Source organism: Camelus dromedarius, chromosome X (genome assembly GCF_036321535.1).
Source record: "Camelus dromedarius isolate mCamDro1 chromosome X, mCamDro1.pat, whole genome shotgun sequence".
In the NCBI taxonomy this organism is placed as follows: domain Eukaryota; kingdom Metazoa; phylum Chordata; class Mammalia; order Artiodactyla; family Camelidae; genus Camelus; species Camelus dromedarius.
The window spans coordinates 38,659,445-38,687,440 of record NC_087472.1 but is presented as its reverse complement, the minus strand read 5'-3'; the positions used below and the strand labels follow the sequence as shown (position 1 = coordinate 38,687,440).

At 44.2% G+C, this 27,996-nt stretch overlaps 2 protein-coding genes across 4 annotated transcripts in view; one reads left to right on the top strand and one right to left on the bottom strand.

The window, feature by feature from the left end:
• Window positions 1-16,295, top strand: part of SRPX2 (sushi repeat containing protein X-linked 2) — a 29,572-nt gene extending 13,277 nt beyond the window's left edge. The window contains exons 4-11 of the mRNA XM_010975777.3: window positions 2,287-2,478; window positions 4,556-4,732; window positions 5,014-5,140; window positions 5,300-5,421; window positions 6,513-6,692; window positions 7,039-7,172; window positions 9,543-9,664; window positions 10,718-16,295. Coding sequence (XP_010974079.2) covers window positions 2,287-2,478; window positions 4,556-4,732; window positions 5,014-5,140; window positions 5,300-5,421; window positions 6,513-6,692; window positions 7,039-7,172; window positions 9,543-9,664; window positions 10,718-10,898 — 1,235 coding nt within the window. The 3' untranslated portion in view covers window positions 10,899-16,295. The remainder of the gene's footprint in view (window positions 1-2,286; window positions 2,479-4,555; window positions 4,733-5,013; window positions 5,141-5,299; window positions 5,422-6,512; window positions 6,693-7,038; window positions 7,173-9,542; window positions 9,665-10,717) is intronic.
• The window catches only part of SYTL4 (synaptotagmin like 4), a 106,143-nt gene continuing 92,301 nt past the window's right edge, over window positions 14,155-27,996 (bottom strand). For all 3 annotated transcript variants that reach the window (XM_064482963.1, XM_064482964.1, XM_064482965.1), the window contains 9 exons: window positions 27,884-27,987; window positions 27,271-27,366; window positions 26,006-26,184; window positions 25,624-25,726; window positions 24,946-25,107; window positions 21,076-21,184; window positions 18,690-18,789; window positions 17,722-17,930; window positions 14,155-15,797 (listed from right to left, as the gene is read on the bottom strand). In XM_064482963.1, coding sequence (XP_064339033.1) covers window positions 15,649-15,797; window positions 17,722-17,930; window positions 18,690-18,789; window positions 21,076-21,184; window positions 24,946-25,107; window positions 25,624-25,726; window positions 26,006-26,184; window positions 27,271-27,366; window positions 27,884-27,987 — 1,211 coding nt within the window. In that variant the 3' untranslated portion in view covers window positions 14,155-15,648. The remainder of the gene's footprint in view (window positions 15,798-17,721; window positions 17,931-18,689; window positions 18,790-21,075; window positions 21,185-24,945; window positions 25,108-25,623; window positions 25,727-26,005; window positions 26,185-27,270; window positions 27,367-27,883; window positions 27,988-27,996) is intronic.

Below are 27,996 nucleotides of genomic sequence, written 5' to 3'. Positions count from 1 at the left end.
TGTCTCCAGATGGTAGCTGTGTGTCACAGCCACAGGCTCAAAACGAACACTGGATCTGTTAATCCCAAACTTCTAATTTATCCCTCTGCTCCCTACTTCCCCTTTGGTAACCGTAAGTTCGTTTCCGATGTCTGTGAGTTGGTTTCTGTTTTGTGAATAAGTTCATTTGTATCACTTTTTAATTATAAATGTATACCTCAATCAAAAACAAAACAAAACAAAACTAATGCTGGAAATCACAAGCCCATTGTGGCTTAAAAGATAGTTTTCTCTCTGTCATCTGTCTTCATTTTCCAGCTACCCTCAAACAGAAGCTCTAGCCTGTCTTTGTTCCTTTAGCTCCTGATGAGCTTTTTAAAAAAATTTTTTTATAGCTTTTTGGGGAGGGGATAGTTAGGTTTATTCATTTACTTATTTATTTTTTACAGAGGTACTGGGAATTGAACCTAGGACCTCATAAATACTAAGCATGTGCTCTACCACTGAGCTATTACCTCCCATCCTCTAATAAGCTTTTATTCAAAGCTCTCCTTTTTTTTTTTTCTTAGGATTTAGGAACCAAATGAGCACATATAGGGCTTTAGCCTCCCCGATCCTAGGCTAAAACATCTGTGTCATCCTATGTATACATCCTTGGGCAAGTGGCCCTGTTCTTGTTTATACGTGCCACTTTAAAATCTGAACCCACTGAAGAGTCGTTTATTTTGTGTAGCCAATGAGGCATCGTAATGACGCTTTTATGATTTAATGGCCCTATTACCTTTTGTGCTCAGTACTGAACAGGGATCAGACTTTCATTCCTAAGCAGCCTACTTTGAGATCACATTCCCTTCCTCTCTCACAAAGCTTCATTCTTTGTGTTATTTTTTAAAGTTACTGTAAATGTATCTACTATATATAAAATTCACTCTTTTTGGTTTACAGTTCTATGAGTTTGGACAAATGCATAGAGGCGGGTCAGCAGTACTACAGTACCAAACAGTTCCATCACCTCAAAAATTTGCCCAGGGCTGCCCCTTTGAGGTTATCCCCGCCTCTACCCCTGATCTCCTGCCACCACTGATCTGTCTCAGTACTTTTTGCCTTATCCAGAATGTCACATACATGGACTCCTACAGTCTGGAGCTTTTTGAGTCTAGCTTCTTTCACTTCACAAACTGTTTTGGAGATTCGTCCAAGTTGTTGCATGTATCAGCACTGCTTTCTTTTGTATAGATAAACCGCCGTTAGTTTAACCATTCACCACAGAAGGACATTTGAGTTATTTCCAGCATTTGACAATTATGAATAGAGCTACTTTAAACATTTGTGTACAGGATTTTGTATGAACATGGGTTTTCATTTCACTTGGGTAAATACCTCAAGTGGGACTGCAGAGTCACCTGGCAAGTGTGTATTTACCTTTATAAGAAACTACCAAATCATTTTCCAAAGTAGCTGCATCATTCTGTATTTCCCCCAGCAACGTATGAGAGTTCCAGTTTCTCTGCATCCTCACCAACACTTGGTAGTGCCAGGTTAGTTTAGTCATCCCAATGGGCATATAATGGTATCTTGTTGCAGTTTTAATTTGCACTTCTCTAATGACTAATGATGCTGAATATCTTTTCATGTGCTTAGTTGCCACCACTATATCCTCTTCAGTGACATGTCTGTTTATATCTTTTGCTCGTGTTCTAACTGGATGTTTGCTTTTTTACTGTTGAGTTTTCCGAGTTCTTTATATATTCTAGATACTAGTTCTTTGTTCGATATGTGGTTTGCAAATATTTTCCCCCAGTTTGTGGTTTGTCTTTCATCTGTTAACAGTGCTTTCTTCAGAACAAAAAATTTTACTTTTGACAAGTTTCATTTCCTTGATTTTTTTCTATTATGAATTGTGCTTTTGGTGTCATGTCTAAGACCTCTTTGCCCAGCACTGAATCCTAGAGATTTTTCTCCGATGTTTTTTCCTAAAAGTTTTATAATTTTACTTTTTCCACTGAAGTCCATGATCCATTTTGAGTTAATTTTTGTGTAAGACACCTAGGTTGAGGTCCTTTGCTTTGCTTTTGTGTGTATGTGTGCCTATGGAAGTTCAGTTGCTCCAACATCATTTGTTCAAAAGGCTATCTTTCCTCCATTGAATGGCTTTTGCACCTTTGTTAAAAATCATTTTGGCATATTTCTGTAAGTCTGTTTCTGGGCTCTCTACTCTGTCCCATTGATCAATGTATCTGTTTTATCACCAATACCACGCTGGCTTGATTACTCTACTTCTAGCTTACTTTTCTTCTATTGCTACAGTCCCCCGATGGTGTTATACATTAAATATCCAGGATGGAGAAGCCACGTGCTACTCACCGAGAGGAGGAAATTATCACAGCAGCCTGGGCACTCGTTGCGAGCTCTCCTGTGACCGGGGCTTTCGACTGATTGGACGGAGGTCGGTTCAATGCCTGCCAAGCCGCCGTTGGTCTGGAACTGCCTACTGCAGGCGTAAGTGGCATGTGTGCATATGCTGACGGGTGTGTGGGAGAGAGGCTGACCGGCCAGCCACCCAGGATATATGCCTGGAGGTGTTACTATGCCCTCTGTCAAGTGCATATGGAGAATATTCCCCCAGGCTCCCAACAAGGCCTTTCCCCATTCTAACATTCAGCTCATTGTCTCTCCCTATGGCTGGTACTCAAGCAATGTGGGCATTTAAGTAGCAACCAGCCCTTCGGGCTCCAGGGGGCCTAGGAGCGCATGGAAGGCTTCCACCTGGGGCCTGCTGTGGACTTGGGCCTTCCCCTGGTGCTCTGAGGGTGTGTGGTCTCAGATTCTTGTAGTAAATGGCTGTACTTCCTGGCGTAAGGCCTTAGAAGGCCTTGGCAGTGAAGCTATAAAACATCTGCTATTCTGCATTTTCTCCTGAAAGTCAAGATGGGTCCCTAAGGCTAGAATGTGGGGATGCTAATACACACATTTCACAACACGTCCCCTCAGCTCCCAAGTCCCGACCTCTTAGTTAAGTCCTACAGCCTACCCTCTTCTGGCTGCTGGGCTTGTCTGTCCCTATGTCCATCGCTGAATGCCATTTGTAGAACAGCCACACGTGCCGAGCCCTTGTATTGGTCATTTGAGGAACTTACTCAATCTCTCAATTACCAGGCTGCTTATAGACTAAGGGGATGGAAACCCCAGTGTGTGCGCATGTATGCAGTATAAGTGGATGCCAAGTGCTGAGCATTCAGGGAGAAATGGGGTTGATCGGAGAAGATGCTGTGGAGGAGAGGAGAAGCCTGATAGCCAGAAAGAAAGAAGCCCCCACACCCCTCTAGGTGACTAATTCATTTATTTTAGGACTTAGACCCCATCGTTTCCAAAATGAATTTGAATTGGCTTTCCAAAATGAATATAAGTCTATAAGTGAACGTAAAACCAGTGTAAAGACTGGAGAGGTACATATTCCCAGGTGTCTAGCATGAGTTAATTACTATATTGAAACACAGAGTCTGGTTTTGTCCTTCCTCATAAGAGACACAAGGGCAAACCTTTTGGATGTGTCATTTTCATTGTCATATAATACTGAGAAAACAAAGGCATCTGGAAAGACAAACCTTTTTTCTTGGCCCTGATTTCAAGGAGGTCATTTTTGCATAGATCTTTACATAAAGGATACTGAAAAACATAAAAGGCAGTAATCTTCAAGTCTGGTTCAACCCAGAAGTGAAACGAACACAGCTTATAGAATCTTTATTCAAAGTTCCAGTAATTGAACTTAAGGAGGGTTAGAACTTAGACAACCTGAAGGAATGGCTGGCCTACTTATTTCATTTCAAACTAGACTTTGGCAAGCATGGGCTCACAATCAATTCATGGGAGCGGTCTCCGCTCCCAGCCCATGTGATGTCTAGAGCACATGGATTCCTCTTTCAACAAATGCCACCAAAGCTGGCCCTGCAGGCACTGGCCTGATTTGCATTCTCACCCAGACAGAGGGCCAGCCTGCTTCCACGTGGAAGTGAGCTTCAGCTGAGGAGTGCTTGTGGTAGCACTGAAATTATACTCAAAAAGGAGCTTTGAGTCTGTTCAAGGGCATCTAGCATTTGAGGAATGAGAGAGGAAATCTATCAGCTGCCGAGGCCCTAAATAAGCCCAGAGGTTTATGTGTATCGTCTCCTTCATCCGCACTACAATCCCACTTCACGGTATCCACATTTTAGTGATGAAAACAATGAGGATTAGAGAGATGAGGTAACTTGCTCAAGTCACAGAGCTAGTACGTGGTGGAGCTGGGATCCAAACTTAGGTGCGATTCTCAAGTCCATATACTTGGACGAGTAATTTACTTCTTTAAGACCAACACCCTGCCCCCACCCACCTAGGACACTACTGTACTTTATAATATCAAACTAAGAAGGCAATTAGGAAAAAGAGGCAATCAGGCACAAAAACATCAGAGCAGTTCAGGGTAGAGTTTTCTGGATTTTATGCTGTCTCTGATATGGTTCTCCTTGTGCTAGATGCCCAGGCATCACCTCCACATGGTCCCACAGGCCCCTGAGCTTGCCACTTGATTCTCTCTTAGAAATGAGATGCCACGCACTGCCATTCATCACGAGTGGCACCTACACGTGCACAAACGGGGTGCTTCTTGACTCCCGCTGTGACTACAGCTGTTCCACTGGCTACCACCTAGAAGGTGACCGCAGCCGAATCTGCATGGAGGACGGGCAATGGAGCGGAGGCGAGCCTGTATGTGTAGGTAAATGCTGGGTGCTCCCAGTCGTCCTGCTGCAAAGAGCCAGCCTGACATTCTGTCCACCGCAGAAGGCATTCCCATTCACTGTGAGGGTGGTGCCCTGAGCCTGGGCTTAACAAAAAGATCCCTTCCCTTGGAGCCGTACTTCCTTCCCCAGTTTGGTTGAACATGTTGAACTGAGAGTGCATGTTTTGCCTACCCAGTGGTGTGGTATTGCTTCTACGGGTTCCCTCCAGGGAAGGCAGGGGACCCACGAGTCAGCACTTGATTTCTGGCCTTGGCAGACATAGATCCTCCCAAGATCCGTTGTCCTCACTCACGTGAGAAGATGGCAGAGCCAGAGAAGCTGACTGCTCGCGTATACTGGGACCCACCCGTGGTGAAAGATTCTGCTGATGGGACCATCACCAGGTGAGTAACGGATACCTCTTTTGCCTCCCACCGGCTTCTCCCAGGCCCTCAGGCTGCCTACACTGAACTGCACAGGCTGAGGGTACAGTGATGAAGTGCCCCAGACCCTGGTTCTAAGAGTCACTTTCCTCAGTGGCTCTCTCACCCTGTCCCATGCAGGGTGACACTTCGAGGCCCTGAGCCTGGCTCTCAGTTTCCCGAAGGTGAGCACGTGATTCGTTACACTGCCTATGACCGAGCCTACAACCGCGCCAGCTGCAAGTTCATTGTAAAAGTACAAGGTCAGAAAGAAGTCTTCCATTTCTGCATCACTTATTATTCCTGTTCTTCCCTGATCCTCTGGATGCCCATCACAACCCTCTTCTCTGTAGGGCTGAAACAGACACCTCAGGTATATCGGGAGAGGGAAAAGACAAGTTCACTAAACAGGTCATTCAGGAAGCCCACGTTACATGTGCATACACATGTTTCAGAAACTCTACTCCCCAGCAAGACTTTCTCAATCTCCTAAATCTAGATAAAATCCAGAAAGATATTCTGTATCCATTTCTATTCTTGGTCTTCTAATAATCAAATCTAATCAGCCTTCATTCTCAGTCTTTCACCTCGGCTGAAATTGGTGATGTTGGCTGCCTGATTCTTGCTCTTTGTTTTGTTTTGTTTTTATCATAAAATTAACTCATGCTTGTTGTTTAACATATGGGAAATAAAGAAATAGACAAAGGGGAAAAATCTATTACCCTTTTGTCCAGAGGCAATTGCTGTTAATCTTTTGATATTTTCCTTCCAGTATTTTATTCACATGGACTTTAAAAAAGATATAGTTGAGATCATACTGAGTATCCAATCTTAGATTACCCTTTTTCACATTTCATTATAACACAAGTAATTTTCTCATGTTCTTTAAAATTTCTTCAGAAGTATTTTAATGACAGTATAATAATCTACTTCTAAGAATATAGCATAATTTGCTTAACACTTCTCCCACTGATGGATATTTGTCCCCTCCAATTTCTTTTTGATATTAAAAGTAATTTTGTAAGGTGGTCATCTTTATGCAGTGTGTCTCCAAAGTCCAAACACAAAAGTGGCAATTTTTTTTTTACAGATTAATAGTTTTTTGATGACAACATGTATACTCATCTGTGCTTCCACACTTTATGAACACCTTTGCCTACATTTCAGACGTAATTCTATAAGAAAGGAAGATCCTGGCTCTACTCCTGGCCATTAGAAACACAGAGAAGTCATTCATTTTGATCATCCTGGGTCTGCTGATCTAGAAAACCCAGCATGGGCACCCTCTTAGCCTTCTTTTTTTTTCCCCCCTAAAGAGCCACCATAGCCTCTAACTTGAACTCCTCCCTGACAGTGAGACGCTGCCCAACTCTGAAACCACCACAGCATGGCTACCTCACCTGCACCTCATCGGGGGACAACTATGGTGCCACCTGTGAATACCACTGTGATGGAGGTTATGAGCGCCAAGGGACCCCCTCCCGGGTCTGCCAGTCCAGCCGCCAGTGGTCAGGATCACCACCCATCTGTACTCGTGAGTGAAAGTAGGAAATGGGGAGAGTGGACATATAGATCGGGGCTACTTTGGAGTAACTCCCAATGTTTATGGCACAGGGGCCAATAGCAATGTGTATGATGTGGAAACAGGGGATTCTGAGATGTGTTAAAGGGCCAGTGTTCCCCATAGACTACTCCTATGCCAAGAAAAATGGTTTAAAATCTCCAAGTTCTCCAAGTGTTCTTTCAGGATTTCCCCCAAGGAGAGGGAGAGACAACCAAAAAGTGTTAACCCTAAAGCCTGGAACTCCTCAGGATGTTGTTGCCCATGCTGGGATGAAGGAGCCGGCCATACTCTGACTGGCCTCGTGCTTCTGCCCTAGCTATGAAGATTAACGTCAATGTCAACTCGGCTGCTGGCCTTCTGGATCAGTTCTATGAGAAACGGCGACTCCTCATCATCTCAGCTCCTGATCCCTCCAACCGATATTATAAAATGCAGCTCACTATGCTACAGGTGAGAGCCACTCCCCTAATTAGGACTTCACTCCTTTGCACGCCCCCAAACCCCACTCCATTACTCCATCACCTCTTGGAAATCAAAGACTTGCTCTTTCTGCAGCACAAACACTTCTTCCTCAGACTCTTTGGGGACAACATTTGATCAGTTTTACTGTGGACAAATATAGCACATTTTAAAAACTGCTGTTTTTACTGAAAAGGCAGTGAGTTCACTGGAATGATGGGTTGCAGGGGGCTTGGTGAAGGATGAGAAGGGAGGGGCAAAGCACTCTGGAGAGATTTGTGAGACGGGTAGGATCAAATGTCCATGTGGGGAATTAATTATGTTTGTGTTTTCGAGGAATAATAGCACCTAACAAACTTAGTAAGTGCTATAATAAGTACCAGGTATGTTGAAATATACGTGCTTAACACATGTTCATTGAATTTTCACAGCCACCCTTATGAGGTAGGTACCATTAATATCCCCATTTTATAGGGCATATGTGGTATAGAGAGGTTAATGGTTTGCCCCAAATCACTAGCTAGTAAGTGGCCGAGCCAGGGCTGAACCCAGGCAGTCTGACTCCAGGATCTGTGCTCTTAACCACTGCTGGTAGCAGAAGAGAAGGAAAAGTGTCGTGATATTTCAAAATCAAATAGGGGAGTTGCGTGATGATTTTTAACATTCTATGAGATACTTAGTTAAAGCCACTTGCAGGGAAAGGAGAAGCTATGAGCATTGGGACCTATAGAAAGAACAGACTAGGATCTATCACTAGTCTGTCACTATGGTAGTACACCTGACACTTAAGTCAGATTGTAAATCAACTCTACCTCGATAAAAAAGAGAAAAATAATATTGAAGAGAATTCAGGGTATGCTGGCAAGACTATGAGAATCAGCTCTGAGGAGATGCAAGGGGTTAGATATTCAGGTAAAAGAAGCTATTTAGGGGCTCTCTAAAGTTTGAAACTTACAAGTTGCCAAGGCAATATTCAGAGGCCAATGATGAAAGCAACTTTATCAAAAGAGTGACCCTGGGTATCTAGACCAAAAAGGACCTAGTTCCAGACAAAAGTAATACCTCAGCTTGAACAGAAAGCAACAACAATAACAGGAAGCAGCCAGGGAGGACTGTGACCTTGAGAGCCAAGACTAGAGAAGTAGCCCAAAGATGAAACAAGGGGTGCGGCACCAGGGAGTGTTCTCTGCTGCTTTAAACCTCCACCCAGGTATCTGGCTAAGAGGCAACCCTGCCAAACAAGGCAGGACAAAGAGCCACGGGAGGGTTACAGGATGTTCAGCCCGGTGGGAAGAAGGCAACACAGGGTAATGAAAAGAGCACTGGCACTGTTTTGGAGAAATTCTGGGGACTGAGAGAAGACTGTGGCCATGTTGCCTAGTGGTAGGGAGCACACCCTTGGGCAGGCAGCCTCAGCCCTCATTTTGAATCTTGCCTCAGCATCCTATTGTCATGCAAATAGGGGCAAGTTAATTTCTCCTCTACAGAGAAAGAACCACCTATGTTGTTAGGGGTGTTGTGCTGATCAAATTAGATTATTCCCACAAAGTATTAGGTATGCATGTCAATAAACAATAGTCATTATTGCAGAAACTAACTACTACATATAAAATAGATAGACAACAAGTTTCTTCTGTAGAGCACAGGAAATTATATTCAATATCTTGTAGTAACCTATAATGAAAAAGAATATGAAAAGGAATATATGTATGTATATGTATGACTGAAAAAAACATGCTGTACACCAGAAATTGACATGACATTGTAAACTGACTATACTTCTATTAAAAAAAAAAACTCTGTAGCTTCCAGTTATAAAAGAAATAAGTCCTAGGTATGTGATGTATAGCATGGTGACTATACTTGTATATTTGAAAGTTGCTAAGAAAGTAGATCTTAAAAGTTCTCATTGCAAGAAAAAACTATGCGTTGTTGAGTGTTAACTTGAATTATTGTGGTGATCATTTTGCAGTATATACAAATATGAAATCATTTTACTGTACCCCTGAAACTAATATAACGTTATATGTCAATTAGTATCTCAATTTTTTAAAAAAGAACCTATGTAGTTTAAAACCTATGCAAAACTAAGCAAGGAGAGATTTTGTTCCTGCAATTTATCAATTACATTTTTCTTTTCTACTCCACATGGTGTAACCAGTTTCCACACTTGGTTAGAATAAAGGAAACACTGTTAGGGCAAGTGCTTCAGAAATGACAGAGGGAAGAGTTCGTAGACCCCCTGATGTGACGGTTGGGCGAGAAGCCCCTCCTTTCCCACACTGCCCAGGAGGAATCAGCTAAGTAACCTTAGATTTGAGTCTGACAGCTTATTATCAAAAACCTTCTCTCCCCTCCCAGCAATCTACCTGCGGACTGGACCTGCGGCACGTGACCATCATCGAGCTGGTGGGGCAGCCACCTCAGGAGGTGGGACGCATCCGGGAGCTACAGCTGTCAGCCAACCTCATCGAGGAGCTCAGGTCCAGGCTGGGAGGCGAGCGGGAAGGGGTGGGCAGAAACCCTAGGCAGGACACTGGCACTGGAAACAGGAGGGTTGTGGGACCATCAGCAGACACTACTCTCTTGGGGCATTCCTTCTGTTTGAACTCTTCGGATACATTAGGTTAAGACCAGAGAGTGGCAGGGTGTCAGAATCAAATGGAGGGGTGAGGGGAGGTGCTTAAAATACAGATGGCCAACCCAAACCACCTCAGGACTGTGCTTTTATAAGGTACTTCAGGTGACTCTGAAGCATAGCCAGGGCTGAGGCACAGACCCAGACATGACAAGCCTCAGATTCTGGTGCCTTATGGCTTTATCCCTCTGCCTTTAGTCTCCAAAGGTGCAAAAAGCATCTTTAGGCACTGAAATCTGAACCATACCCATCTGCCCCCCGTGGGGAGAGAAGACTATGAGAGGCAGGTGGCAGAAGTGGACTTTTCTCATTATCTATCTGTTATCACATTTCCAATGCTTCCACATATACTCAAAGCCAATAAGGCCGTCACTGCTATCTGTCCTATAAACAGTAGACCCCTTGGGGTTCAATCTCAGTAGAGACAGACAGATTCAGTCCCAGGTAGAGGAAAGACTGTGAAACACTCAGAGGAAAGAGACTGCTGACTTGTGGTTACCATTAGAAGAGTTGACCAGGTGATATTGATCCCACAACCTCAGGGCTGTCATGTAAGGCTGTGTGGGTTATGCCCACACTAGGAATCACTAGTAACATCATGTGATAGCCAGCTTAAGGTGGCCTATGAGGCAAGCACAGTCTGGTCATAACAAAGCTGTTTCATCTGGGGTGCAGAAGGGACAGCTTAGCTGAGCTAGACGCACAGGGGCAGCAAGACTCTGGTCTGAGTAGAGAAAAACATAAGGGCTTGAGATAGGTGGTGGAGGGGATGGGGACAAGGGATCAGGTGGGAAAGGAATTCGTCCATCAGTGGAGCTGTGAAAGGTCAGAGGGTTGTAGAGCCTGGCGGAATGACGCCCAGATAAGTTCTCACACCTCCTTGGGCTCCTGTCTCTAGGCAGTTTCAGCGCCTCACTCCCTCCTACTTCAACATGGTGTTGATTGACAAGCAGGGAATTGACCGGGAACGCTACATGGAACCTGTCACCCCCGAGGAGATCTTCACATTCATTGATGACTATCTACTGAGCAACCAGGAGCTGACCCAGCGCCGGGAGCAAAGGGACATGTGCGAGTGAACTGGAGCCAGGCCGTGGTCAAGGTCAAAGGAAAAGGTCCCCTGGTCAGCCAAAGCTGGGGCCTCATAAGAGGAGAAAATGCTTTCCCACAGCTCTAGGGACAGGACTCTGAGGTGGCTGAGGTTCCTCGATCCTGGGACATTTCCAGACACCATTTTAGGGCTGTGTAATAGTTTCCTTAAGCAAGTCTCTGCTTTCGGTAGCACTGGAGGAGCATGAGAAGCTAGGTGGGGACTGAGGACAGGCCCTGGGCAGCAGGTCGTGGCTAGAAGATCTGGCTTTCCTAACCTGGGCCTCTGCCCGGCTCTCCGAAGTCTTCTAGATAAGTAAATCCTAAATTCATTCACTAACCGGCTGTGTTTTACATAGTTCCTCTACCATGAGTGACAGCAGAGGGCAGCACCATCCCAACAGACAACCAGGACACTTGAGCAAGCGTAGCTGGATTAACTGTGGGATTGGAGGGTGGAGGGGGAGCCACAAAACATTCCTGAACTTGTTTGTCGTTTCCCCCTTAGGGTATTGGGCTACAAATGCTATGTTAACTATCACTTCACCTAAGAGTTACCAAAATGCTGCAGTGGGAGGGAGTTTGGGAAGAAAAATCAGGCCAGGGCAGAATGCTTTCTCTTGCCCCTCCAACTAGCTCATGGGCAACAGTCTCTTCTTACTGAGCCTCCGGTTCCTGTAGCAAAAAGGTAGGCAATGCGGCCCCCTCCTCAGAGAAGCCCCCAGTTCGTGATCTTGGAAACCTCAAAACCACCAACTATAAACTAAATCAGAGAGAAGGAAAAAAGACAGACTCAGCCTCCCGTATTCACTTACTCAGACATCCACTTTGAAGAGATGAGCATGGAGCAGGTGGGAGCTACAGCAGCACAAAGGCAAGTAAACTGGGGCTTTGGGGGCTGTTGTGAAGCTGATCCACATTTGGACCCTTGCTCTGGCTTCTGCTGCACTCAAGCATGCGCCACTGTTTCAAAGAAAAGTGTTCTTCCCCTTGCTGCCCCGGGAACCTTCTTGTCTACACTTGTGGAACCCTGTGTCATGGTTAAGACTCAGCAGCCATTCACCTTCAGCTTTACCCAGAGGGGTCATCGGTGGAACATTAGAGGGGAGGAGGAAGTGGGCTAGGTGGAGAGGCAGAGCTAAAATGCTCAAGTACTCACTCTGTGCCAAGTGCTGTTCTAAATACTATCAATTGACTGAAATCTTCAAAAGAACCCTCTAAGGTCGGTCCCATTATGAGCCCCATTTCACAGATGCGGGGATGGAAGCACAGAGAGGTTAGGCAACTTGCCTAAGATCACACAGCTCAGAAGTGGCAGAGTCAGGATTTAAACCCCAGCTGCCTGGCTCCAGAGTCAGTATCCTTAAACATAATGCTTTACTGCCTGTACTTCTTTTTCTACTTTTCATTTAAAGATAGCAGATAGCACCAAGCAAGGAAGGAGGAAGATGTCCTCTTCTGTAATCCCACTCAGACAGAAGACTTAGAGTGTGCCCAGGAGGAAAGAGAGAAGGGGGAAAAATAATCTCTCAACCCAAGGAAACTCCCTCTCCCAAGCAGAGTGATGGGACGGAAGTCAGGAGCCCAGGACCTATAGGTCGGGGGTAGTAGTGCGTCACAGAGAAGCTCTTTCCACTGGGCAGTTAGTGGAAGTCTTATTTTTAAAATGTTACATTAAAAGTCAGGCAGTTCCTGGCTGGAACGGAACATAGAGGAAATGATCAAACTTAAAGCAAAAAGGTCCCTTCTTGCCCCTTCCCTGCAGGGAAATACAGGAGTTCTGAAAGGCAGGAAGCAAGTTATGGGCAGAAGGGAAAATACAATGAGTTAATGTGGGAAATCTCTGGTCAGACAGGGTCTGTGGTTCCAAAGGCAAAGATTGCACATCAGGCAAAATGAATGCCCTTCCTTGTCTTTATCACAGACACTTCATGTGGCAAGCCAGCGCATGCCCGCGGGTCAAAGGCCCGAGTGAGGACATGAGGAGGCCCACTGCCTCCCGAGCAGGGTTCCCACCTGGGCCTGACACATATAAATGCTCCTCTAGCTTACAAAAAGTTGAGACACCTTTGTTTTGTTTCACTTTATTGAGTAGGCAAGGCAAGTCAGTCTTGCTTTCTTCAGGTCAAGCTTTACTGTTACGTTCCTCGGATTATGATTCAAGAAATCCCAACTCCCAAAATAGGGGGAGGAGACAGCAGTGGAGTCAGGCCCACAGCCAGACCCAAAGGGGCTAGCCTGACCCCGACCCTGTACTACCTGTTTCTGTGTCACTCTGTCCTGCCCTACCTGCAACCTTCCTTCTTTCCTCCCCCTCCCTCCTTCCCTCCCTGCCTCCCCCTACACACACACACACACACACACACACACACACACGCACACACACGCTGTTCAGTCAGCTGACCAGGTAACATCCAAAGCATTTTGACTGTCCTACTAACTAAACTTATTTCTTTGAGATACTTTAGAAGGTACATCTCATCCTCACAGGAGGCAGCGTGGCCCAGGAGAATCAGATCTTGATTCAAATCCGAACTCTGTTCCACGATAGTGGGCTTGACTTTCCTCACCTGTAAAAAGGGAAGTTTTCCTACTTCATAAGGTACTTGGGGGAAATTATGGAAATAAGATATGCCTAGCAGAAAGCCTTGTACACAAAAGGCATTCAGTATATATTCATGCCCTTTGTGCAAGAGGTCAAGAATCACTTAGGCTCTACCTAGAAGCCCAGAGCCTTATATCTGAGATGGATTACTTGGCATCTGGGTTATTTCTCTCTCAAAACTAAATAGCAGTCGTTAAGAGGGAAGGAAAAGGCCCTAGCTCCTAGAGAAAGTGAAGGACCCAGAAAGAAACAGCAGGGACCGGCTCCCCTGCCCTGTGCACTTCTCTCCTGTTCCTGCAGCACGTTGTGGTGGTGCAGGGTGGGGGAGGGGGTGGGTTACAAAGGTAGAGGAGGAGTTCCTTTGGTACTTTACAGAGGGAAAGGAAAGTGGTGGCACTTTTAAGATGGGTTTTCATTCTCTCCCTGGACACCAAACACAAAGGTCAATGGATCACAGCTTGGCGGAGGTCTCAGGCAGTAATGTGGAGACAGGGAAATTTTCTTCCAATCAGCACAGGATGGTTAGGGAAGGGCATTTGTCACTTTGGTTCTTACCCTTCCAGCCATGTGAAAAGCAACAACAAACAGTAAGTCAGGACATCAGAGACAAAAGCATTTATAGAACTAACAAATGTAAAGGCTTGGCAAGTGAGAAAGCTTTATTGAAGCACACACACATTTCAGGGTGTGGAGAACAAAGAGGCACGTGACAGTCTGGGATCCCAGGTTACGCCTTCCATTACAGTATCAATCCACACCAAGTAAACCTTTTTAAAACACTCTTCCATTCGCTTCACACATACAGCAGAAACTGCCGTGGCTGCCTTCAGTCCAGTAGCCTTAGAGGAGCGTCCACTAGCACCCGACTCTACTGAAAACGACTTTTTCTCCCGTACAGGCTCCTTTTGCAAATGACTTTGTGTTGATACAGTGGTGAAAATAAAAAGGTCAGTTTGGAACAGTGAGTTTTGGAGAATGAACCTTAGACTACTAAACTGAAATTGGAAAGGTCTCAACCCACCACACCTAGGTTACATCTAGGTCAAGATTAGGAATAGAAAATATAGGAACTGAAACCACTTCAAGAAGGAAGTCAGAAAAACTGGGAGAGTCTCGGAACACGTTCTCTTGGAGCACTGACAGTGCCCAGGCTGGAGAAACACTGGACTGGTTTTAGACCATCGTGGCTATTCTGGCTACATGACAGTATAGAGACCACATTCTGTGTGGTAGCACACGGCGGACACAAACGCTAAGGAAGGTGTGGTTCGTGAGAGTGAAGATGTCTTGTCTTTCATTAGAGAAATTAGGAGCTCTCTAATAACCACTGCATCAGTTTAAAATGCAATGAATTCAGCACAGCCTGGGAGACATTCACCAGTCCCCAGGGACCACTGAGAAGCCCTTACTGGGCATGCCCATGTCCCACTCCAAAGGCCGTTATCTAATTAAAGTGCTTTTCTAAAGCAGCACAATTCTAAGGGTCCCCCAAAGGTCTAGTGAAGGTGTCCAGAACTGGAAGCAACTTAAACATTTTCTTAGCATTTCCAAGAAAGCCATTAGACCCAAGCAAGGTGGAAACTGCTAAAAACAAGAGGAGTTAAAAGCCTAGTTTCAGAAATGTGTCAAGGTAAATAATGGAGTTAAAAGCATAAATTGGGGAGGAAAGAAAGGACCTACTCACTTCTCTCCCATCTTCTTTCCTGGGTAACCCACCCCTGCTTCCCAGAGCCTTGCCCTCAGACCAGGCAAATCTTGAAAACACAGACAGGTATGAGTGCCAAAGGCAGTCAGGGCTTCCCAGGGAAGGAGTGTCCAGGATAGCAAGGCAATAAAAAGTTGTTTTGAAAGATAAGTTAATTAAATCTCATAAAGATAGAAGAAATTGGACTCTGAAAACACATACTAGTTTATGCACAAATAAAAACATTTTGAAGAGATTCTTATTCTCGAGCTTGCGTTAAAAAGGGGGAGAAGTCTGCTCACTCTGGTATGATGAGATTTGTAGAAATCCACACTTATACACACACATACATAACACACACACATATTAAATTATAAATCTTTGCTCTTGGTTTCTTCACTTCCTCCGACTTGCCCTGGACAGGGCTGGACCTGCAGAGAAGGACAGGGGCTCACAAGCCCAGCTTCTGCTTGGCCATCGAGGAACGGAGCGGCAGAGTCCCTTCTGCCCAAGACCCTGGGTACTGCCGCATCTTCTGCCACAGGCTCACTTCTTCCCCAGTCGAATCCATCCAGTCCACCACTTCCCCGTTACTGATTCCTGAGGAGAAACACCAGAGGAGGCTGAACAGGGACCCCACTTCTCAGCTCACCAGCAAAGATGGTTTCTGCACCAAGGGTGGCCACCGCGCAAATGACAATGTACTACGGAAATGGGCCGATGGGGACAGCAGTCTGGGAACGGCGCCCTGTTGATTCTGCACAGCCACTTCTGTGCTCCTGAGATGCTATCAAGATGTCAAGTGGATGAAATGGGACTCCAAACAGCACACAGTAGCTCAAGACCTCTTATTCTGAGGCTGTTACAGCTACTGCCCTTCTGTTATTGTCAATTTGACTTGTAGTGGAAGGGAGGGAAGGAAAGAAAAGATGGAAGGAAGGGAGGGAGGGAGGGAGGAAGAGGTGGGAGAAGGAAGCCAGCGGAACACCTTTTTTTTTTCCCTAGCTGTAGACTCCAGGCTTGAAGCTCAGCTTATATGTGGCTTCATTCCTATTCTCTTGTATATTCATTCAATAAACATTTACTGAGTGCCTACTATGTTCCAAGTACTCTTCCAAGTTCTGGAGATAGAAGGGTGAACAAAGCAGAAAAAGTCCTCCCCACAGGCAGCTTCCATTTGAATAGGAAAGACAGAAAATCTACATGTAAATCAATAAGCGTATTTCAGATAGTGAGGTAAGGGTCATGAAGCGAATAAACAGGGTGAGATGTAGTGTGGAGATCAGGGACTCCCTTAGATGGAGTGGCCTGAGGGCCCCTCTGAGACAGAGACATTTGAGTCAAGAGCTGAAGGGTAGGAAGGAGCCAGCCTTTCCAGAGGGAACACAAATTGCGGAGGTTATGAAGTGGGAAGGAGCTTGGTATAGTTGGAGAGTAGAAAGAAAGTCACTGTGGTTGGAGCATCGCGAGCAAGCAGAACAGTGCTATAGGATGGGTCATGAAGGAACACAAAGTCCAGATTACACAGGGGCCTGTTGGCATGGTGTGAACTTTGGATTGTTTTCTAAGTACAGTAGGAGCCACTGAAGGGTTTTAAGCAGGGGACTGACATGAACTGGCTTACATTTGTAAGAACATCATTCTAGATGCTTCGTGTTAAATGCTTTGTATGAATTATTAATGTACCAGTACTATCTACACCCACAGGAATGCAGAGTCTGGAGAGAGGAAAGAGGATTCAAGGCTAAGTTTGCAGAAGCACCAATATTCAGAGTTTGGGTAGAGAATGAGGAAGCCACAAAGGAAAGTATGGTGTCAACAGAAGCTAAGTATTTCAAGAAAAAGGGAGTGTTCAGCTATGTTAAATAGTATGAACATTTGAGGAAGATGAGAACAAAATTTCAGCATCAGCAACTGCTCAGTGGAGGGGTGGGACAGAATAGCACAGTGGAGTGAGGACTAAAGGAGAGGTGAGGATATGGAGATGACTCTTTTTAAGAAATTGGATGGGGGATGTGGGGTCAAGGGAAGGTTTGTTTCTGTTTATTAAAATTGGAAATACTAGGGCATATCTGCTCTCACCACCAGTCGGGAGGCAGAGAGAATGAAACTGATCAGACAGGAGAGGAGATTCCAGCAGTGAGGTCACTGAGAAGGTGAGAGTGTGATCCAGAACACTTGGAAAGAGCTCGGCCTTTGCTAGAAAGGACCCTTCTTTCATTGTAAGGTGGAAGGTGGAAATCAGAGGGACAGATATAGGTAGGTCTTTAAATGTTTTTGGTAGGGAGGTACTGGTGTTCCTGGGAATCGGGGTCCTGTTTATCTGTACACATAATAGGGCAGGGGCTCCGCCTTCCCCAACCCTGCACATAGTAGGCACTCAGTAAATACTGGTTGAACATTAACTGAAAGGAAAGAAGACAACTCTTGACATAGAGGAGATGTGGAGGGAAGGGGATGGCTCTATTTGGAGTGAAATATCGAAGAGGCCTGGAAGACACTGAGGATGAGGGGAGGCTCTCACCAGTTCCAACACCCAGCCTGACCCCCCCCAGGAAGTCATTGCTGGCCAGGGGCTCCCGGTCCCACACTGTCAGCTCCAGGCACATGTGCTGGAGATCTTCAAGCCTCACGCCATTGTAGACAAATGTATGGTTGTAGTGGGGATTCAGGGTCTTCTTCATCACAGGAGTTTTCCGCTTACTGGCCTTGTTCCTCATGGGAAGCAGGTATCTGGCAGAGGGCGGGGAGGAATCAACAAACTACAAAAAGCTGGCAATATCTATTTAAATTCCCTTTTCCCCTACCACAGGCCCCGCCCAGGAAGCTGAGGCAACATGCAAATCCAAGGACACAAACTCCCTCCTTTGAATCTGCCGAAGCAGAGTTCCCACTTCCTCCACTAGATCATTCACCCAACTCAATTCCTTTAACCTGGAGAGAAAATTAATACAATATTATTAGGGAGCTGTTGTCAGTATTCTACTGAAAATGGGTTTTAAGTAGTTGGTTCCACTTCTATTGGGCAAGGTCCTCTTTAATAAAACCAGGAGTAATTATCATAGGGATAAGCCAAACATGATTTGCTAGAGAACTTTAGTCAGTGGGGTGAGCTCTAATTTGGGGAAAGCTGGCATTGCTTCAATATTGTGAGGAACAAAGTCCTGAGCCCTCAAGTCTTGACAGTCAGGAGACACAGATTTTTATTCAGGATTAATTAGGAGCATAAGTCGATAACAAAGGAAAAGTCAGACCTAACCGTTCACCACCCTCGTTTTTGGAAATCAACACCACAGCCCTGTCCAAACTGAGCCCAGACCAGAGCAAATTGGTAGTGGAGGTTGGGCCATCACCTAATTTCAGGAACAAAGCTGGATGCTGGAGGTGGCAGGACACAAAGGGATAAGATCCACAGAGAAGGGTTAAACTGGGTTCCTCTCCTAGCTTTTGTATCCTGAAACTGGTTAGTTTGGTGCTGGTCCCGGGACTCACCCCTTCACAAAGCTGTCTGAAGTCCCTCCTGATTTGGCGGCCATCAGGTTCTTGGCTTCTTTGATCCACACCTGGAGCTCTCCCCCTTCCCCGCCTTTACCTGGAAGGGATGTCAGTCACAGCAAATGAGCCCTGACACCCTCCAGATTTCTCTCAAGCTTTATCTACCCAGCATTTACTCTTCTGGTTCCTGAAGACAGCAAGTGCCATGACAGCTGGACCACACCTGCCCTGTATCCTCAGTACTGAGCACAGTGCCTGACAGCAAGCAACAGGCACTCAATTCACAACAACAACAATAGCGAGAAAAATATTGAAAACTGGCCATGTGCCAGATTCTACATGAAGTATTTATTCCTCAAAATAACCCTAGGAGACATACACTGTTATTTTATATAATAATAATATAATTATTTTAATAATGTTATAATTCTATAATAATGTCTTCATTTTCCAGATGAGACAATTGTGGCTTAGAGAAATAAAGTTGCCTGACATTCACTGAATGATTAAAAAGGGCACTCCCCCACTTGTGTTCTGGCTCCCATCCGCATGTCAACAAGACTCATCAGGCATCATCAGTTTCAACCCCCATCCCCCATTTTTAATATCTTGTTCTCTACTGGTCCTATCCTCTCAGTCTAAGTAAGTGCTAATCTCACCTCTTCTTTTAAAAAATCCTTCTAAAAGAAAACCTCCTTTCAACCTTATCTCCTTTTCAAGCTATCCTCCATGGCTCTCCTTTCCGTATAAATGTTACGATTATTTGTTCTAGTTCTGTGAAAAATGTCCTGGGTAATTTGATAGGGATTGCATTAAATCTGTAGATTGCCTTGGGCAGTGTGACCATTTTAACAATATTGATTCTTCCAATCCAGGAGCATGGAATATCTTTCCAATTTTTTAAGTCTTCTTTAATTTCCTTCATCAGTGGTTTATAGTTTTCTGTGTATAAGTCTTTCACCTCCTTGGTTAGATTTATTGCTAAGTATTTTATTTTTGGGGATAAAATCTTAAAAGGGATTGTTTCTTTACTTTCTTTTTCTGATATTTCATTGTTAGTGTAAAGAAATGCCACTGATTTCTGTATGCTAACCTTGTAACCTTCTACCTTGCTGAATTCTTTTATCAGCTCTAGTAGTTTTTCATGGCTCTCCTTTCTTTCTCCATCAATTATCCTGGAACAGAGTCTACACTCACCACCCCTACTTCTTTGCCTCATTCACTCAGCCTAGTTCCTAGTGAAATCTGGCTTCTGCTTCCACTAATCCACTGAAAATGTAATCTCAGGCTGATGAGCTGTGTCTTCCCATCAAGCCTGATATCCCAGTAGCATTTCAGTACTGTTAACAACTCCACTCCCTTCTTCGAGCTCTCTCCTGGTGCTGCTCTCCCCTGATGATAACCCTCCACCTCACTGGCTTCTCTTCCCGTCTTCATCCTTTAAAGTGTCCCCTGTGGTTCCATCCCTGCCTGTCTCCTCTAGTCATTCTTCACACCTTCCTTGGGGATCTCACTGAATTCCCCAAACTGTATAGATGAGACTTTGCTGCAGGTAACTTTTTAAGAACTTGGGCTTCCCATTGCCAAGGCATCAAGTTCAACTCCTTACCATTACATTCATGGCCTTTTTCCGCCAAGCTCCAGCCTCATCAACAATTCCAGCCCCACTCCCACATCTACATACCATAACTGCAGTCCCACTGAACTAAGAAGCTCACTGCCTCACACTGACATACAACCCCACATTTACCATTCCTTTTTAAAACCTTTGCTCATGCTATCTCCTCTTTGGAAATGCTCTTCTCACCCCATCATCTTCCTCTTCTGCCTGGTAAAGTCTTAAGTCCACTATCACTATTACTTCCTCTTTAAAATGTAACCAGACAGAATTCATCATTCCTGCATCTGTGTTCTTTTAACATATGACTGTCATTCTTTCTAAAAAATGCTATGCAAGGGAGGGCAAATATCATGATTATTCATCCACACACCGACCGTCACTAGCACAGTGCCTGGTGTGTTGATTTACTCCTTCTCAGCCTTCAACTTCCTGTTGCTTACACTTCACCAGCACTTCCAACCACCCTCTCTCAGTCTTGAAGTTTCTGTTCTGTTCTGACCTCTTACTAGTTTGCCAGAGCTGGACCAAGATCAAGATAGTTTAATGGCCTCAAAAAAAAAAAAGGAATTCCAACTCTAAGGCATTCCTTTCTAGCTGAAAAACAGAAAAGGCTTACTTAGTAAAGGAATCTTCCCTAGAAGGTGATCCAGTGCACTTTGCAATCTGGTCCCTCCACCAGTGCTAGCCACTAGCCAGCACGGCCTCACACAGATCTGGTGCAGAAAACTAAGAGCTAAATCCAGGGCCCCCCAAAAAACTCACTCTTTTTCCGGTTACCTCCAACAGAGAGTTTGGAGGCTGGGATGTATTTCAACGAAACCACCAACTCGCCTTTGTGTGATGGCAGGCTGGCTGGGGACTCGGCACTGATCTGAAACACAGGGAAACGCAAAAGGTCAAGCTGGGCTGCTCAGGAGCTGCTGAGACCTCTCGCTGAGGAGATTCTAGAACTGCCCCCAAGAACAGCTTCACAGCATAAAGGGATTCTCCTCCTTATGAATACCATCCAGGATCCCAAGGCCACGGCAGCCACAGGGTTCTACGGCAGTGTCTTCAGAAGGAACTGCAGAAGAAGTAACAAACAGTCTTCCACAGTGCCCATTATTTTGCTATTTTGGGGACAGAGTGACTAGATTCCAAATACCCTCAAAGGTCTTCCAGCAAGGCTGCCATACAAATTCCCAGGGGACTGACACCATGATGAAGAATCTTGCTACCAGCATTGTTAGTAACAGCCCCGAAGTGGAAACAACCTATGTCAATCAATATGGGAAAGGTTAAATGAGTGATTTTAATGCCTTCATATGATACATGGCATGCGATCATCAAAAAAGATGCAATGATACATATATATATTCTTTTTCATTTTAGGTTATTATGTATAATTGAATCACTTTGCTGTGTAGCATACAGTGACACAACATAGTAAATCAACTCTTCTTCAATTTTTAAAAAAGGATGCAGTGAATCTCTACATGCTGACATGGAAAGATATCCAAGATGTCCTGTTAAGTCAACAAAGCAAGATGCAGAAAAAGCATCCGACTTATATTAAAATACACTCATATTTGTACATGTGAATATATATGTATGTAAATAATGATTACTATCATTATCACTTATTTAGTACTTACTGTGTGCCAGGCACTGTTATCAGTACTTTACCATTTTGTTTAATCCTCAAGATAGTCCCTATGAGACTGTTATCCCCATTTTACAGATTATGGAACAGAGAAGTTAAGTAACTTGTCCAAGGTCACACAGTCATTGGCAGAGCCAGGATTCAAACTCAGACAGACTGATTCCAGAGTCCATGCTTTTAACAACTATACTACACTGCATAGGAAAACCCAGAAGGATACAAACTTCACATTTTTATCTTCTAAGGAGGGAAGTAGAATGGGGAAAGGATAGAGGGCTTTCACTTTTTTACTGTCTCTATATCTATAGTGTCTTTTTTTATGAGAATGGCACATATCATGTGTATGGTTTTCAAAGATAAAAGGTCTTTTTTAAAAGAGAGCTTGCAAAGATTTGCGGTCTAGGTGAAACTCTGTTACAAGGACTGAATATGCCGCAATTTTTAATTTTACGTTTGTCTCTCTTCCTTTGATTAATGACTATCTCTCCCACTAGAATCTAAATTCCAGAAGGACAGGAATCAAGCCTTTTTGTTGTTTTTGTCCATCCTAGTATGCCCAACACTTAGCAAAGTACCCGGCACATGGTAGGTGCTTCACAAACACTTCTGAATGAGTGCAAGAGTGGATGAGCGGACGTCTAGGATGAGCAGCAAATGGCCGTGGGCAGCAGGACTGCTTCACTCCACTGGCCCTCCCGGCACGGCTCTGCTGCTCGGGCTTTGCTGCCCAGAGTGTGAGCCGGTGTGGATCAGAGGTGCTCTTTCACCTGCCCGTGTTCACTGGGGGTCCTCTACTTTAGGGCCTCAGCACCGAGCACAGCAGTGCCAGGAAGGCATAATCCCCATCAGCTTGGGAAAATGTCCCATATGCCCAGAATGCACAGAAGTGTAGTATATGGGAGAGGTACAAAAGAGAGGGAGGTGGAGGCCAGGAAGAGAAGACTCAGTCTGAGCAAATGAATCGCTAGAGCAAAAAAGAAAAATCAGAGACAATAAATGTAGGATGTTTTCAGTTAAAATAGATATGTCATACTAGAATGGTCTTTTGCTGTTTATAAAATGTCTACACCATTTATTAGTCTCTAGATTGTGAACTTCAGTGGACTCTTAAAAACCGGAGTTTAGCTGTAGCTGGAAATTGGTGTAATTGGCGTATTTGTTTCAGTAGCATGTTTTCATTCTGGCTCAAAATAATTGCAAAGAGCAAACAGCTCCATTACAGTACAGCTTTTTCTTTTGATGTAGGACTTTTTTTTATTGTCAGTACTCTGTGACTGTTTATAGTGACATTTCCAATTTAATTATATAAACTGTAGGACCCTGAGAGAATGATTTACGTATCAAATGCTTAAGAAATTCCAAATTTCTAATAATATGCTATAGTTTGGTGATAACTGCTTTCCTGTTTTTATTAGTACTTAAAGGGACAGATTTAATATTGTTACTATTTTTTTGGAAGGCAGTAGCTATCAAAATACTGGATGTACATTTCCTTTGACTCAGCCATTCCACCACCAGAAATTTCTCCAACAGTTACGTTCACAAAAGAAGGCCAAGATATATTACAGCATAGTTTTAAGAGCCCCCCAAAAGAGGCAAACAATTTAAATGCCTATCGGTGGAAGAATTAATTGTAAATAAATTATAAAACAGGCACATAAATAACACAATTCCAGCAATCAAAATGAGATAAATCTGTAAGTGATGGCATAGGGAAAAAATGTTCATGGAAAATGACAAATTGTTAAATGAAAAATATCAAGATATATATACACTGTGAGGTTCGTATCATCCCATCTGTGTAAAAAGGAAAAAATATACACCCATATGTGTATATCTGTGCTGCTTAATACAAAATTTCTATAAAGATATCCAAGTCATTGATAACAGTGGTTATTTCTAGGAAATAGAACCTATCTTTCTTTCTATACACTTCTAGTTTGTTTTAATTTTGAGCCACGTGCACATAAATCCTTTTATTCTTAATTTTGTTAATAAGCAATATATGCAGACATGGTAAAAAGTTCGAACATTTATAAAAGGGCATATAAAGAAAGCTAAATTGCCCTCCCACCTCAGTCTCTCTTCCTAGAGGCAGCCACTACTACTAGTTTCTTGTCTGTCTTTCCAAAGGTATTCTATGTCCCATGTATTATTTTTAGCATTAAAAATGCTAGTGTAAAAACACCTTCCAGAAGAACTTTGCCAATGAAGAGTTCTGATAATTTCGTCTTAACCAGATTGACAATAATTTCACCTTAACCAGAATGACAGTAACCTACTGAATGTCCTTTACGTCCCAGGTACTGATTGGTACTTTGTATACAATCCTGCAAAAGAGGAATATTATTATCATCTCCATTTTACAGATGAAGATGCTAAGGCTCACAGAAGTTAGGTGACTTATGTCAGTTATTTTTAAGTTAGGTGATTTACCTCGCTGGCAAATCACAGAGCCAGGATTCAAATCCAGGTCTGCGCTCAGCTCCCAGGCACTATTATACACATTGCTACATTCTCACCTGAGATGCCATCTCCTAAGTAAAACTGTCCCTGGCTTGTGTGAACAAGAGCACGGCAGCTGGAACTCAAATGAATTCCTTTATATTCCACTTCCTTCGTGAAAAAATTAGCTTGGAAAAGGAGTGCAGATGACGCTAACTGAAAGGCTAGCTTGGAGAAGATGCACAAGTTAGGATGATGGGACATGCCCAGACTCTGGACAGTTAGGAGGCAAAGCCTGGCACGTGTATTAAAGACTTCAAAGGGAAACCATAGTTTCTCCTTCACCTGGCCTATACAGAAGAGATTACTCCCACTTGCCATCCAAGTACACCTGAAATTACTGTTAAACTCAGAAACCCCAGCAGGGGGCGCTAGAAATCTACAGAAGACTACATTCAAAACTGCTACCAACAAGTCCCAGCAGAGGTCACTGCAGACAATTCTACCTCAGATCCAAACTGTAAGGAGCTGTTAAATCAGACTACCTTTCCATGTAAAGGGAGGCAATGATCCAATTTCCTATCAACCGTCCAGGAATCCATCTGGACCTCTGCCTCTCCAAGGAAAGTGTTTCTCCCGAAACGACCATGATGCCAAACCGAGAACTGCAATGTCCTCTGAGCCAGGAGAGATTCTGGGATCTCATACTGTGAAAGAAAAGGAAAAGCCGAAGATGATTAGTTCAGGGTAATTCCTCCAGAAACGATTATTCCAAAGTCCGCGCAACCATACCCATAGTCCTGAATATCAAATTACATTAGTCCCTAACCACTCTGAGTCTCACTTCAAGTTTCCACTTACCCCATTTCACGAAAACCTATTATAGTCCACGGGAGGACCTGGAATATTAATTTTTCCTTCAGTGGGCAAGAAAACACTGGAATATTCCAAAAGAACTGCCAGGCAGACTCCTTATCCCAAATGACTTTTTAAAATGAATTTGTGGCCACATGGATCTCCAACTTGACAACAATCCAAGAAAGCCAGATCAGCTTTGTTCTCTTCTCTGAGAGGTGGGGATATGAAGAGACACCCACAGTGTATCCTCAAACACAGCCATGGCCACTGAAAACCACATCTACCAGCCACGTGGCAGAGGAAGAGCTACAGCTGAGCACACAAGACAGAACGAGCTCTCCTACTCTCGGGCTCCAGATACTTACTTTGAGAATCTCATCATATAGCGGATTAATGGTGTCCCGCTTGAGGCTGGTTTTTCTTTTCCCTTGGCGGGATTTGTCAGGCAGAAGATAAGTCTTCACGTATCTAGAAACCAAGGAGAACACTGAGTAACTCGCTGTCTTTTCTGAAGCCCATTCCTAACTGCCCTGCTCTCTCCATATACAGATCTCATGACAGGATGAAAATGTCACATCAAGCCCTCTTAGACATGCCATTCTTGCATTTTCCCAGTCCTGGTCCCTTTCCCACATCTCCTCCAACCACTCTCAACCACACCTCCCTGTCTGCCCAGGAAGTGATAACCTCAGTTCAAGGATGCCCAGCGAGACACCAGGGTCTGAGCCCTCCTCTCCGAGCACTCACGGGTTTGAGCGCTTCTTGGCTTCGTCAGCATAGGCCAGCTGGTGGCACTCCTTCACGTGAATGACCAGAGTCTGTGTTTGCTGCTCATACTTCAGGGAAAAGGCAACCTTGCCGGTCACGAAGATGTTCCCAAAATCGCCAGCTTCGCTATAGATGCTCATCATGCTGCCAATGGTACTCTGAAGATAAAGCCCCCACAAACATCTGCACACTCCCCCTCCCACATTGCTCACGTTTTCCCTCACGAGAAAGGCAGTCACTGAACAAGACAAAAGCCCCTGCAACAAGCCAGTACTGCCAATGGTCTTGTGCCCAGGGTACAGCAGATGCCAGGACACATCCACCGTTGTTCAGGTTCATCAGTCTGCACATGACTCACCCAGGCCTCGAGCTGCTTTTCTTCCCCTCTTTTTACACATTTTATCGTTAATTTTGAACTGCCCAAAAGGTGGCCAAGGAGGAGAGGTAAGGTTCAGCTGAGTCCGATTTTGGTATCTGTTATATATGCTACAAGGTTGGTTAGAAGGGGTCAGTTACTAATTAAAACAAGGTGCCTTAATTATAGGTGGGTTTCTTTTATCTACTTTATCCCTCTCAAGAGTTACAGAGAAAAGTGACTGCATCAGAACTGGGGGAAAACCCCACCAGAGGGGAAAAGACATCTTCCTCTTGGTAATAATCAACTCGGCAAGCCCACCATTCTCTTCCTTTGTGTGAGTGGGAACATCTAATCACCCTGCTTCCTGACTCTGTTTCCCCTAAACATCAATCTTTATACTTATGACAGAACTAGGCTCTGATTTTCAAATGTCCCTTTAACTTCACGATTCTGATTGGCACTGTTATCCCTCAGTCATATCCTGATGCCAATTAACCCTGCCAAGCAAGGTCCTTCCCATGACACTCACTGCCCTTGAACATGAGATTTCCAGTGTGCTGTGATGAAGAAATCTGATCTTGCTCACTTCGTGGCTTGGGTATACCTTTTTAAGGGAGAAGTTAAGGGTTACTGTTCACTAAGCTGCGACAAAGAACATCTCTAGCCCCAACTACCTGAGGTAAGACCCTCCAGGGCAGAGGCTGAGAAAATCACCTAACTGCACTAAGCAACTATGGTTTAAATTGAGGAAAGGAACAAATGCATCTCACTTACCTGGAAAGGGTGACTAGGAGAATTTCTCCAGGTCCTGACCAGCTCTAGAGAGGCACTTCCATCCTTGCTGGTACCCCAACATGTCTGTAGCCACAAAACTAACAGAACTTACCATGGACGAGCCACTTCGCATGCTGCTTCTGGCTAGCTTCTGACGATGTAACTTCACCAGGTGGTCGATGTCTTCTTCTTCCTCCTCTTCCTCTTCCTGGAACAATAAATATAGATTTCAGAATTAATAAAAACAAGAAAAAGTTCAAAGACGGATATTCTTGCTTCGGTAGGGGCCATAATTGCCGCTGAGCTCTGAGGTGTCATGTGCACATGTACATACTTAGCCTTATTTTTATCTTTCCCCATTTCAGGCTTCCCAACTATATTCCAACCATCTTTCTCAAATCTCAAAATAATAAGATAAGAATAGCTCTTTCCCATTTGCCTGCCCCAAACCAGCCAGCTCTTTACATTTTAATCAAAAGAAGTATTTATTTGAGCCCCCAACCATATATCAAGCAATGTTTAGAAAATAAGAGATGGTGAAGACAGTCTTATTTTTTTAAGCAATTCAGCAACCAGATTTACTTTAGAAATGTGCGGGAATCAAGATTCATGTTACCTTTTCCTAAAGAATTAAACAGATGAATTCAGAGTATCAGGTACTCAAGTCAACTCTAGATATATAAATTTTCATATAGTGACCAAGTGAAATATACAAGGGTACTTACCAAATCCACACTGAGGCCTGGGACAGATTTGCTTCTGTCTCCCAAGGAGCCATCTTCACGCCCTACATCTTCCGGGCGAAGATCGATCACAGATTTAGTGTATTCTGAGTGGA